This window comes from Lissotriton vulgaris, chromosome 7 (genome assembly GCF_964263255.1).
Source record: "Lissotriton vulgaris chromosome 7, aLisVul1.2, whole genome shotgun sequence".
Classification (NCBI taxonomy): Eukaryota; Metazoa; Chordata; class Amphibia; order Caudata; family Salamandridae; genus Lissotriton; species Lissotriton vulgaris.
Window position 1 is genome coordinate 757,659,277 of NC_141695.1, and position 14,073 is coordinate 757,673,349.

At 43.2% G+C, this 14,073-nt stretch overlaps 1 protein-coding gene across 1 annotated transcript in view; it reads right to left on the reverse strand.

Annotated features, from left to right (window-relative positions):
- The window catches only part of SDK2 (sidekick cell adhesion molecule 2), a 590,299-nt gene that overhangs the window by 80,412 nt on the left and 495,814 nt on the right, over positions 1 to 14,073 (reverse strand). Inside the window, exons 40-41 of the mRNA XM_086929413.1 lie at positions 7,800 to 7,925; positions 4,777 to 4,941 (exon numbers count right to left, since the gene is read on the reverse strand). Coding sequence (XP_086785539.1) covers positions 4,777 to 4,941; positions 7,800 to 7,925 — 291 coding nt within the window. The remainder of the gene's footprint in view (positions 1 to 4,776; positions 4,942 to 7,799; positions 7,926 to 14,073) is intronic.

Here is a 14,073-nt window from a genome sequence, read left to right on the forward strand (position 1 = left end):
CATTTTTTCCTTATTTCCTTTCATTTGTACCATCTTTCCTTCATGCATTCTTTTTCATTCCTTAATTATTTGAATTTTACCTGCTTTCCTTTGCGCTGTTTCATTATATATATGCTTCTACCTTTTTTTCTTTGCCATTTTAATACTTTGGGCCTCATTAGGATGTCACCCTATCGGAAAACGGGTCCGCCCGCCTTAAGGGCGGGGGTCCCGGGGGTGATATTAGGATGTGCCCGCCACAGTGGCGGGCACATCCTGTATATTCAGCATTGTGGCGGGCGGTGCTCTCTGCACCGCCCGCCACAATGCTGAAAATGCATTGCAGCATTTGCATAATGAAAGTGGCAGGCACCGCGCGGTGCCTGCCGCTTTCATTATGCAAATGCAGGGGGGTACCATAGGTACCCCCCCGTGTGCATCCCCCTACTGTGCTTCACACTGGGGGCCCGCAGGGGGCCCCCAGAGTGAAGTCCGCCTGCCTTTCCGTGGCGGCATTGCCGCCACGGAAAGGCATTGAAAAATGCCCATTGTAATATGGCTGGTGGTGTCTAACAGACACCGCCATCATGTTAAACATTTTCCGCCCCGGCCGCAAGGCGCCCGGGGCGGAAAACAGGCGGGCGGTGTTTTTCACCGCCGCGGTCTCCCCCCGCCATCCTAATATGGTGGGGGGGAATTGGGCAATGGATGCCGGGCGGATTGCCTCCGCCAGGCCGGCGGTGGCTACCGCCAGCCTGGCGGAAGCAATCCGCCCGACATCCCAATGACCCCCTTTGTCTTTCTCTCAGTTACCGTTTTGGGCTGCTTTTAGGTATTCTTTTGGTCCCCATCCGACAGTTGTGATATCATAGTTTATTCTTGTGGAATTTTTTCGTTTAACTTCTGACTTACGATGACCTGCGAGCCAAAGTTTATGTTAGGAAGGGCCAAAAAACAATTTAATCTGTTTCAGTAGCACCCCCACTTAAGCTGGTATAGTGGGTGCTTCACTGTGCCCTTGGGCAGTAGATACTGGTTTGAGGCTCTCTCCGGACGTTTGGGGCCACCACATGGGCGACCAGATAGAGGGCTTACTAAATATCAGAACCTCCATTTTATCTGACTTTAGCCAGAGGTATTTGGCGTTCATCCAGCCGGCCAGTTTTTAAATTGATACTAAAGTTGTTTAACATTAAATTACATGCGAATGATAAGTTGAGTATAATCAGCATTTCCATAAAATTGAAAGCCCAAAGAGGCAATGAAGTTTGCCAAAGGAGCAACATATGTTACAAATAGTTGGACTAATGGCAGAACCCTCAGGAACCTCAAAGGGTAAATCTGTAAAATCTCTGCGAAATGCAGCCATCTGAACAGACTGAGGTCTGTTTCGCAGAAAGGATTCAAACCATTTTAGCAAGTTGTCACTCAAGCCAGTGGCATATAGTCTTTTCAACAATATAGCAAGTGAGACTCTATCGAAGACAGCCGACAAATCAAGAAGGATGAGATCGGCCGAGCTACCTCCATCATAAGATCATAAGGATGTTTTTGGCAGCCATCAAGGATTTTGTTGGCAGCCTACGTAAGTACAGTTTTGGTGCTAAAAAAGGGCCTGAACCCAGATTGATATGTATTGAGGACCCTATTTTCCTCAATGTAGGAAGCTAGTTGCACATTCACCCTCCAGCACTCTAAAAGCTTTGTAAAGAAATGAAGGAGAGAAATAGGTTGGTAATTTGAAGGGATGTCGTTTTCTAAGGTCTCCTGTTTTAAAAGAGGGATAAGTGATGCTGATATACAAAAGGAGGGCACAATGCCCCTCACTTGAGAGTCGCTATATGGTAGTTATCAAAGGGATAAATGTGGAATCCGGTCCTTAAAAACTTCTAATGGGACAGGGATCAAGTGGTAATCCAGAATTGATGGTTGAAATTCTGGATGCGACATCTTCATCTGTTATAGGTCTAGAATCCGCCCAGCAGGTAAAGTGCTGGGCTACTTGATACAACTTTCTGCAGTTACCGTTACTGGTGTAAACGATGGCAGGATTGCTGAAATCTTATTCTGAAAAGTACTGCCAATTCCAAGCAAAGCATTTGAATAGCAGGGGTCTTGGGCACACAATTATACGTTTTTGCAAGCCATTTATAGACCATAAAAAGTTCCTTACTAGGGTTTCTTGCTGATATAATTTTACTTTGATAGCAGGTGGACCAGGTAGATTTCAAAAGTGCTTCGTATGCCTTAAGTTCTGATTTATAAGCTTCATTTTCTGTGCTGGAAAATCTGCATCTCCAAATCCTCTCTAACCTTTTGCATTTTTCTTTTAGCCAGGATCAGTTCTGGAGTACCAAGCGGCTGATGGGGTTTTGCAGTACACAGTACTGGTTTAAAGGGGGAGAACGTCATCTAAAGCCATTACAATCCTGGTATTGAACTGATTGTTGGCACCATCAACATTACTATTTAGCTGAATGTTGGACTAGGAACTTTCTAAACAGACTTTTAGTATGGTGCTATCAAGTTCTGACCAAGTGCAGTAGCCTATTTTCGTCGGTGGTTGAATAGGTGGTCTGCTTTCAGCCGTAGGCAGGCGAAAGAGGACCACCTTATGGTCTGACCACAGAACTTCCCAACACAAAACTGAATCTATACAAGCTTCCTTGACACCATGCATAGCAATCAGCCCATATTTAGCATAGCTATGATCGAATATATGCAGCGCCTGGTGGATTGGTATTTAGACATACCCCAACAGATATTACCTAGCTGTGGGGTTAACTAGCTGTAGGGTATAATAAAGTATCTAGTTAGTCCATCAAGAGGTAGTTTTATTATATACACCTTCAATACTGGGCTCGTACTGCTCCTCCAGACCCGGAGCGCAAGTAGGGTCCTGACTCCAAACCATTCTACGAAGTTCTCCTTCCCCGCCCGGGGCTGTTGTAGTCCACACCTCGAACATCAGTGAGTGGTGTGAGGAGGAACCCTGTGATGAAGCATGCGCTCTCGTCCTTAACATAGGAATTTCTTGCAGTCAAGCGAGACATACAGTTAGATCCATCTAATAGGAGTGGGTTTGAGACTATGTGCATCGTTTGTGTTTTGACTACTAAAATCACTTTCAGCGAATGGTGGGGTAATCAGTAGTAATCTGTTCACAGTAATGTGTCCGATAGGAAGGGGGTTGTGTGGTTCTTTGCTCTGGCCAATGTAGTGTTCACCTATAGTTGAGGTCTGAAGTGCTGGGAGCCAAAAACAAGCAGTGTGAACTCTTCTCAATTGGCATGAGGAACCCCCTATTTTCCAGATTGCCAAAATGTAAAGCTGTAGGGAAAGCACCTTTAAAACACATGACCTAAAAAACATCACTTTTTGCGGCTCCTATGAGACGTAAAGGTGTAAACACTCTGTTTGCACATGCAGAGGTTCACCGTAATAACAAACTATTCCCAGTACCACCTCAACTTCAGCCTCAGCCTCCACTGGGCTTTGCATGTGAAGCAGTGATTATTATTAATTATTTTCTTTAAAATGTTACGGGGCTTTTCTATTTAGACTGCATCACAAAAACATGTTATTATATACTTAAAGGGTTCTCATTTTATTGACCTCTCAAGTATGAAAGCTGGGGCGGCCCTTTCTCCATCCTAACCTGCGGTCTTCAGATGTGCAGCCAGCACTGCTCATATAGGTAAATTTGCATTTACCTCTGGGCAAGTTTAACGGATATACCTTTTCCCAGCGCCTTGGTTGAATCGTTGTCTCATACTCTGGCTGGAAGGCAAACAGACACACACAAGCACCTGTCTGCCCTTGGAGCCTGGCAAACAAGCGAGTGTAGACATGGGCAGCCGATCTTGGGGGCGTATGGCTAGAGTGGGTGAGAGTGTCAACAAAGTTTAACAAAATAAATAATTGATAAAATATGTGCCAATTATGTTAGAGTTTATTTCACACCTGGCAGAGGCAGACGTGCTGAGAAAATCATGATATTTCCCAGAGGCATCCTGGGCTTGCATAGATTCAATTTCATGTCAGTCTTTCTCACATGGTGAGGACCACCAGGGCCTAGAAAAGAGCACCATGTTCTCTTTCTTGTTTGTTGGTGGATACCACTTATTACTATTTATTCTCAGCTAATTGTCTAACCTCACTTTCAACTATGGAAATATGAAATCCTGACTAGTGACTTGCAGGTTTCCCAAAGAGACCTGCCACTATCACTCAACCCATGAAACTACCTTATTGGCTGCTTGTAGAACTCCTTAATGGAACAGACTGGGAGGCTGTTTATTGCTTTTTTGCCATTGGGGTGGCATTTTAAGACTAAAGTGGTGGTAGCATTATTAAAAAAAAAAAGGAACATATTCACACCACTAGTTCTTTGGTGCTTGCTCGTAAATCTATCTGTAATAGTCCCTCGTTTCTGGTGAATGACAGTCTGATTTTGTTGCAGCACAAGGAAGTAGTACTCTTAATCAAGAGATTACTGCACCCTCGGAATCACTGCCCGACAAATACTTGGCAAAACATTTGAGTCCGATTAAGAGAAGAAATGGTATCTACAGAATTATGAATTCCGAACAACATGGCTTCCTCAATCATAAAGGACCTTTGGTTATCCGAAACCTGTATGTGCCTTCTTCTTGTCCCTTGGCTATTAAAATGGACATTTAGATACGCAAGTAATCTGGTCACAACTATTATCTCAATAGAGAAGAGAACTTCAAATTAATGATGTGCAGCTACTCAGAATCACACCCTAGTTGATTCCGCTCCCTAGTTTCGTACCTGATACTGACTGTGATGGGGCGCTGGGGGTTCCATATCCGTAGTCGTTCACAGCAATGACCCGGAAGTCGTAGCTCACGCCCTGCTTCAAGATGTCCATGCTGAAGGTGTACGATGTGACTTCTTTTGGAATATCTTTGATGAGGATATCCCACAATCCCTCATCTGAAAGAGGAAATGCATCTTTCCTTTGAGTTCTTAGGACATAATTCACTACAGAAATACAAAATTCATGTTTTACTGGTGAGGCGAGATGGTGTGTCGTTCATTTGGTGAAACAGATCAGTTTTAAAAATAATTATGCATAATTTACTCCTAATTGAAGTGTGTGCAAGATCAATGGGTGCCCATTCCCATAAACACTTTTCCTTCACAGTATCTTGTTTGCTAAACACCACTCCTGTAAAATGCACAATATTCAGGACAACGTCTAAACTAGATGTGGGTGTCTTATTATGGAAAGGCCAAGACTTACGTTCAATCGAACAGAAAGCCTGGCGTTGGTGGATTGGTACCATTAACATTGGCTGTAATGGCAATCCAACATTGTGTAGGATATGAAATATTACCTTGGGTACTGTGGAAGACTTACATGGGGTAGAATAAGAAATCTTACATTGGCCAGGGTGAGAAGCCTTATATTGCCTAAAAATCAAATTATTTCCTTGAACATAATAAGATTTACAGCAGCTAAGATAGGAAGTCCTCCATTAGGTAGGGTAGGGTAGACACAATCACATTGGAAAGCATGTAGAGTTGTGTATTGTAATTTTGTAATTTGTAATTTGTGGTGGTATTTGTAGAGTGCAACGGTCGCTCCGAAAGGAGCATCTTGGCGCTGATTTCTTGGTAGGCAATCAATTACATAGTAAGGATTAAAATTAGATGGCGGCCATGGTGTAATCATCTGGAAGATTGAAGATCCAGGTTTTTAGTAGCTTCCTGAACTGGATTTCTTGGGTTTGGGACCTAAGATTTTTGGGCATAGAGTTCCAGGCTTTAGAGGCCAGATAGTTTAAGGTTTTGCCACCTTTGGTTTTGAGATTAAACCTAGCTAGCATTATTTGATTGTCATTGGAGGATCGCAGGGTTCTGGTAGGGTTATAGTGGGGAAAATATTGGTCAATTCTGATGCTATGCTATTAACAATTAGCAGAGCTCTAAGAAATCCATGTAGAGGCTGAAGATGTCAAGGACTATGTTTAACCCTAGGGTACCCAACAGGAAATTTGGATTTTCTGTGATTCAGCATGATCTGAAGGCAGATAAGTCGTTGTGCAGGAGATTATTGTATTTATGTTATCATAAATAAAACATGCATTTTTTTAATCTTGTCAATAAAGGGCAGGTAAGTGATGGTCCAGTAGCTGGCAAGGTCATCAAGATCTAATGTGGGCTTCTCCAGGACTTGGAGGTGCACGCCTTTCCTGAGACCTTCAGGTAAGATGTCTTGAGTGAGAGGTTGTCTCCGGAGAGAAATTTGATGACGTACGAAGGGGAAGACAACATCCTCATGGGAGGTGGCTTTGAGCAAGTTGAGTCTGTCGGCCAGTAGGATTGGAAGCTTATGCAAAGCCTTACATAGGGTCAGATCTGATTTGTTTTGAACGTGAGTTGGATTAGATAAGAAGAGTTATGATGGGCGGGATAGGACACATGTTTGGAAGGGAGAGGTCCAATGCTGAGCAAAATAGAAGATGTGCGTGGGCACTTATAACATGCACAATATAATTCTTAATGTCGATGAAGATGGGAGTGTTACAGTGTGCAGGAGAGGGAGCATTAGGTTGGGCTAAGTGGGAGGTCTTGTACTATGTAGCCTGGTAACATATGAGTTGGGAAATAAGATTCATGCATCTAACACCTAGAGAACCACCAGTTCTATAACATTGAACCAGGTGTCCAAGCTAATGTCTGGGTCAAACGGTGTAGAAGAATATATACTGATCCATCTTTACTTTAAAGAAGCCAGTGGTGGAGTGATTACTGAACCAAAGAGTATTTAAAGAAAATGTGAAAAATTGACCAAAGCTAAAATTGCAAGAAACTGCTGAAATGGAACTGCTTCTGGAGAATATGTGACCCATTGGCCAGGTTTCTGACCAAGGAACATAGAGAGCTGGATTTTAATTCCTGCTTTGGTACATAACAGAACATGATGTGATTCCAGGCAAATCATTTTCCATGCCTGAAATAGTCAACACGTGTCATGTAAAAACAAGTTAGGTTGTGTAATGTAAACTATACGGCACAGGCATTGTATCATTCCAATTATCATTCACATTTGAATTATCTAACCTTTCTGCGCCCTATAATCTTATGTACTGCCTTGCACTGCTTGCAGTATTTATGCTAGAAATAGCTTGTTTCCATATGATAATATTTCAAAAATATTCTTTAAGTTGAACGTGCTCCTATTTAAACAAGCATAAACTGAAATGCAAAGTTAAGACAGGGAAAAAGCTTGTCTGAGTTAATGTGAAGAGGATCTGACTGACCACTGGAAAAGCACAAAGAGATGGTAAGGTTCATTAAGAGTGCTTTATAAAAGTTATTGAACACTGACATATTCATGCACTCATTCACTCCTAGATGCACATGTGTTAAGTGAACTTGTCTCTTAGTTCCCGTTATGGAGACGACCTGGCTGTCTTAGTGATATACCAGTGTAGCCTGGAAAATATATCTATGTCCTGATCAAATATCATTGAGTTGTGGAGAAGATATGAGTGTGTTGTAAAGTATCTCAGTGTGTAACGGAGAACATCCTAGAGTACCGTGGAAAACACATGAGTGTAGATTCTTGGGAAAATGTCATCATGCATCTTTGAGACTATCTCAGTATCTTGGTGACACTTTACTGCAACCTGAAGAAGATATGGCTGAACCTTGGAGAAATATCACTGTTCATCGTAGAAAAGGGCAGGGCGAATCCTGGGTGTGTTGCATAGTGTACTTTATAATGTTTCCCATTTATAATTGAATTGCACTGGCAACCTGTGTTCCTAGGTTCTTTTTCCTACCTGAAGGCCGGGCCTCAATGACATATCGAGTAATTGGTCCCTTCCCAGGATCTCCACTCGCCCACTGGATGGCAATAGCTGCCCCATACTTGGACACAAAGGGCGCACCTGGAGAACCCGGAGCACCTAATAGAAGATAAAAGAAGGTAAAATATTATCAAAGGATACACAACGAGATGTAAAAATGACAGACAGCAGTAGAATCAACTAACACTATTTCCGACAAGAGAACATACTGAAAGTCTGATTGGCAGACTAGATTGACTATAAAGAAATTGCGGATCTTCCCAACATGCTGGTGCATCTGAAAAGTATGTAGGGTATGCCACTTATGTTATTAGTTTCATAGCCAATTTTCATGGCCATCCATGTTCTAGCACTGCATGACCATGCTTCTGTTGTATTTTTTCCAGCATTTAATTGGTGTGAGGCAGTCTCCTGTCATGCAGAAGAGGTTGACGATCAGGGGAGAGTCAGGCACACATCTTGGTTACTTGCTTGTGATTACTTGTTCTTCATTTTCACTTGCCTTCCAAAGACAATGAACCACTGGGATATTTGAAGATTGCCATATAGACCAGGATGTCTGTACACTAGAGGCTGTTGATGCCAGAGTTGTAGTAATACAGTGGTGAATGCATACATGGTTGAATGGCTCCTGTGGAGAGACCTCATACGTCGCAATCCAGCTCTGGGGGTCTTTACAATACTATGAGAATACAAGACACAGACCGCTGCAAGAAAGGGGTGTAAAGTCAGTATGCTATCTCTGCATGCTAACAATGAATCCGATGCCGAAATCTGTGCACAACTTGAAAGTCACAGTTTGAAGCCAGCTGACAAGAGCCAACTTAGGTTTTCATCTTTCATCCCCCCCCAGGGCTCATCCCTGAGCCCCACGCTCTTCAACACATATATGACCCTGTATACCAACATTGTCTGATCCTACGGTCTCAACATAATCTCCTATGCAGACAACACCAAACTCATCCCCTCACTTAGCGATGACCCCAGCATCACCAGAACCAACTTCCAAAGACGCATTACAATCGTCGCCGACTGGATGAAGAACATCTGTCTGTAGCTGAACACAGACAAGACCTAAGTACTGATCTCTGGCAACAGCAGCAACACATGGAACTGTGTTCCAACAACTCCTGGTGGCTATCAGACCTAGGACCCGCAAACACTCACTCCAACCACACCAGAAACCTTGGAACCATCATCAACAACAAGCTCACCATGAAATCATAGATCAACGCCATCTCCTCCACCTGTTTCCTCACTCTGTACATGCTATGTAAGACCTTCAAGTGGCTACCCCTACATACCAGATGCACGGTGACACAAGCCCTCATCACCAGCCGACTGGACCATGGCAACGTCCTCTACGTAGGAATCCGCGCAACCTCCTACAGAGACTATAGACCATACAAAACACTGCAGCCCGACTCATCCTTGCCATTCCCCAATGAAACCACAGTACACCTAATCTTAGGCAACTCAACTGGCTTCTTGTACAGAAGAGATACGAATTCAAGCTGATGACCCATGGACACAATGCTCTACACAACCAAGGACCCGCCTACAATAACCATCACCTGAACTCTCATCAACCATCAAGAAGACTATGCTTCGACTCCTTTTCACTTGCCTATACTCCCTGCATCTACCGAAGCAGAAGTGGAGGATGTTCCTTCTTTCACTTCGCAGTAAAGACCTGGAACAGCCTCCCACGCACCTCCGGACCCTCACCTAACTTCCGGAATTCCGAATGGCCTTTAGACCTGACTTTTCGAAAAACCTGCAAGCGCCAGGATACTCTATCGGATGCTTCATAAATACTGATTGATTGATCTGTGTAAGGCAAACATTAGGGCAATAGGAACATCGCCCCATTAAGTAACAAGACTGTGTCATTACTAAGTGACAGAAAGGAGCTGTATGCACATCCTGCTGTTTGGGGTGGGATCGGGCTAGCATCATGCTGTAGTGTCCACAACAAGGCAGCTGTATCACAAGGGCAGATGGTACATTGCCCAGCCAGGATCAAGTGTGCAGGGCTGGGTAAAGGGCCAAAGAAGTGCCACAGAATTCTCCAGTGCCCCTACAGGAAGGACACGGAGGGTGAGACATCCCTGCTGCCCCCACTGATCCTAGGCCGGAATGGCGAGGGGAAGTCTCCACGTTTTGTGCGCTCGGGGTGCAGCTGGCCACCAGGACACCACATGATTCCCAGGACAGAAGCATCTCTGCCCTGTTGTTGCCATGGCATTTTAAGAGGACGCTTGACTTTAAAGTGCTTCTCAAACAACAAAGCGAGCTCTGAAAACAAACAGAGACACAGACACAGTGTTCCGAGTGGTAACAAGCGCGGCTCTCTTTGTGCCGAACATCTGCCTCCTGCCAGGGCACGGCTTCAGCTGAGAATCTTTAATATAAAGCTAGACAGGCCCTTCCGGGACGGAAGCCTCGTGCCTGGGAAGAAATGTCCCCCACATCTTCCTCTCCCACTTTCTACTCTTCATTTCCTGCCCCGCTCCCACAAAGCACCGTCATTCCCAGGCCTCGGCTCTGGGGTCTATATCCTTTAATTTGATTTCAGGGGTGGCTGGCTGGTTATTAGATGGAGAGTCTCACGGGCTGCTCTGTCCTAATGTGTGACCCGGAACCAGCTCCCTGTCCTACCGCGTGGGAAGACCGTGCTCTCCGAGGCAACGACCGAGGGAGCACGAGTGCTTGGAAGGTCACCTTCATTAATAGCTAGACGAGGTCAATCTTTGGGCCTAGCACGGGGTTAAACAATCAAAAAAGGACACGACTTCAAAAGGGGACTGACTGCCTTCATGAAAACCAGTAGCTTTAGAGACAGGGCTATGAGAGAAAGACAGATAGCAGATGGCCACTGAAATATGTGGTAATGGAAGACAACATTATCTGGCACTGTTGACTAAATTAGGCGCCGGAAAGGGAACTATGAGGCACAGAAAGGCAAAATATGCAGCGTATTATGCGTGAAAGGAAAACTATGGAACATTTTATAACATTATTTTCTAGCTTGTTGGAAAATTTAACACACATTGATTGCAGAGGAATCCCAGTGCTGTAAAAATGCTCAGCTTTCTGAAGAAAGAAAAGTATACAAATTCAGTAATATCTATTCAAAATGTCAATCACCAACAATGAATCATTATGTATTGCATGGAAGCACAGGAGTGACAGTTCAATTAACACTTCCCTTACCGTATCCTGGAGGAAACTAATTTGAGGAAAAGATACATTGCTATATTCTGATGGAAACATGCATTCATGTGCACATTTCACGTCATGAAAGTGTATCTCATTTATGCAACACTCCTGAAGTATAATTGGAGTTCTGTTTCAGGGTTACATTAGAGTCGTTTGTATCATTCTTTTCCTAAGAACCTACTCTGTAAGGCCATCATACATTCACATTTATTACATAATTTGTCACTAGGATGCACTGTAAGATTCAGGACATAGAAGCTTATAAACAGTTGCATAATGTTTGGGATTTGTTTTAAACTCTGAGTGTCCTTTTGAAATAACAGCTACTTTGAGAATAGTATGCAATATAATAGGCGTTGGCAAAGCCAGTAGGTCTCAGCAGTGATACCTTTTGACTTTGCCAATGCTCTTCATGTAACACAGGCAACATAGATGCACGCTCATCTTTGAATTAATTTCTGAGATTTTGAGCCAACTCATTCAAAAATTGCCTTGTGGATGCAAGCACACCCAGTGCAGCCATCTTTAAATGTATTTGTAATATGCAAACAAACATATTCCAAGATGGCTGCAGAGGATGCGTACCTTCTGCTGTGGATGTCTCTGAATGGGTTTGTTCAAATCATACAAACCCATTCCTTGATGTCCACCATGCATGCATGCATATGCACACTAGCAGGTGGCCATTATACATTTTAAGATGGACGGCTGCTGGCACAAAAAGAGCTAACAAACAAATAAAAACAAAGTGGGAGGGTGCAGGGAGGGAAGGATCGGAGGAGCAAGGGTCAGGGAGGGGGAATATTTTTAAAAAAATGAATGGAATAGCAAGTGGAAGGAAAAGCAACGGAAATGCAGGGGAGAGGGCAACGGAAAGAAACACAGAGAATGGGGAGTGCAATGAGAAGGCGGAAGGAGCACACAGGTGAGAGATAAAGATAATACCTGTACTCCCATGGAGTACTTAAAGCGAAAAAAAGCAGTTCCCTGAATGCAAGCAACGTCAGAAGTGGTAGGAAAGATAACCAAATGGAACAGTATCAAATCGAAATGTTCCTGGGCAGAACAAACACAAGAATAGAGAGATAAGCCATTGATTTAAGAGGAAACATGTGAGATAGACAACAAAACAATCCTATCATGAGCTATGGACTAACCAAGAGCCTAATCTGTGTATCCTGGAAGTGATAGGTCTGGTCAACTGATCGCTAAAGCGGTCTTTCAGCTAAGATCAAAATAATAATCTTTACAAGAAGGATGTGCTTTTTTCCATTGTCTAGGCCCGGCATTGACCAAAAACCTTTGCATTTGTTTAAATTATATATGAGATATATATAGCGCTTTTCAGCCCGCTGTCTTCATCCATTGGTCTGTTGCTGTGTCATTCACATTTTTCTTCCGCCCACTTCAGAAAACAACATGGGGCAACGTATCAGCCCATTTAAGCCTGTGGGTAACCTCACTGATAGGTGCTGACATTCTGCTCTTTCAGAAGGAGCATTTCCAGGCTAAAAGAAGTCCCCTTCAGTCCCAGGGACTATCAGGCCAGTGTGTATTTTGTGATAAAAAATTGTTTAGCCATTTTTTCAATATATTGGTAAGGGCCTAGCAACTCCTGCTGTAAACATAATCTCTGCTCTTCTGGTTTCCATTAAACGGGGATATTTACAAATTCTAAGCAAAACAGTCCCATCTGCAATCAAAGGCTGGAAAAAAGCCCATGCAGTCAAATACGATGTCAGACATGGTGTTGCACCCAGTGTGCTGTGACTTTAATAACATTTGATCCGTTAGAGACCGGAAAAATTTTTGCTTTTAATCAGCTAATTATGTAGCAGATTGTGGATTATGTGATAAGTGCTTTAAATGTATATTCCATGGGAAGTGCAGCTTACAATGAATTACACTTTTTTAATTGACAGTAGCTTAGATGCGATCGTGACGTTATGAGCTGTGACCACCTTGGAACACGCCCCTATGTGCCGTGACCAAGCACTCGCCCACCTTAAAAACTGATCACTGTACCACTTTGCGTAGAGATGCTGAGTGTATGGGAGCACTTTTGAACAAATTAATATCAATAACTATTAATGAATTTGCCAGCGATGCCTTTTGCTTTTTCCAGCCACTGACAGTTTTATGGTGAATAAAATGCACATTTTCATGAACTGGTAATGTCTCGATCTCACTTCATAAACCCACATGAAATTTAGTAGTCCAATGGCCATCATAACATAATATAACTATTTTGAAAGCAAATAATAGAGTTTTATGGCGAATAGAATGTGCAATTTCATGAATTGGTCATCACTCGATCTGCCACTTCATACACCCACCTATTAACATGAACCTGACCACAAAAACATAGTGGAACTATTTTATAACAGATTTACTGAAGGAGAATAATACTATCAGGCAAGGGGGCACAAAGGATTCAGAACTTTGGAGGCATCCAGACTTTAGATTTCACAATGTAAACATTTAGACCATGCTTCTCACCCAGCAAACCTGCAGCAGTGGTCGCTAGAGGGACCACTCTAACCCAAATAAGCCTTAAATAGAGGGATGTGAGGAAGACTTCCATTTTCATGATCACACTTAGGCGACATTTTCTTTGTATTTGTCCTGTGCACCAAGACTTTGTAAAACGAAATATCGAATTCAACACAAGGGGTTGGTAATAAAACACATATTTCCAAGCATTGACCCACAAATTAAAGTGAGAGAATGATCAAAGAAACAGAAAAAACAGTCAAGCATGAGGTAAAAAGACTATGCTCCCTATCACCCCATACACCAGAAGCATATCAGACTACATTGAAATCAGAAGTATACCAGAAGGCAGATGCCCCTCAGAATTCAGTCAGTATGAAGCTGTGTCAACCTGGCTTGGAATTCCACAGAGTTAACTAGAAACTCAGGGAGATTCCGCAAAGTTCTGCGAGTGGTGATATTCCATATGACATGCTGCTTGCGCTTTTTTTTAGCACCGGGAGCTTGTACTGCACTGTACAATCAGCGTGAA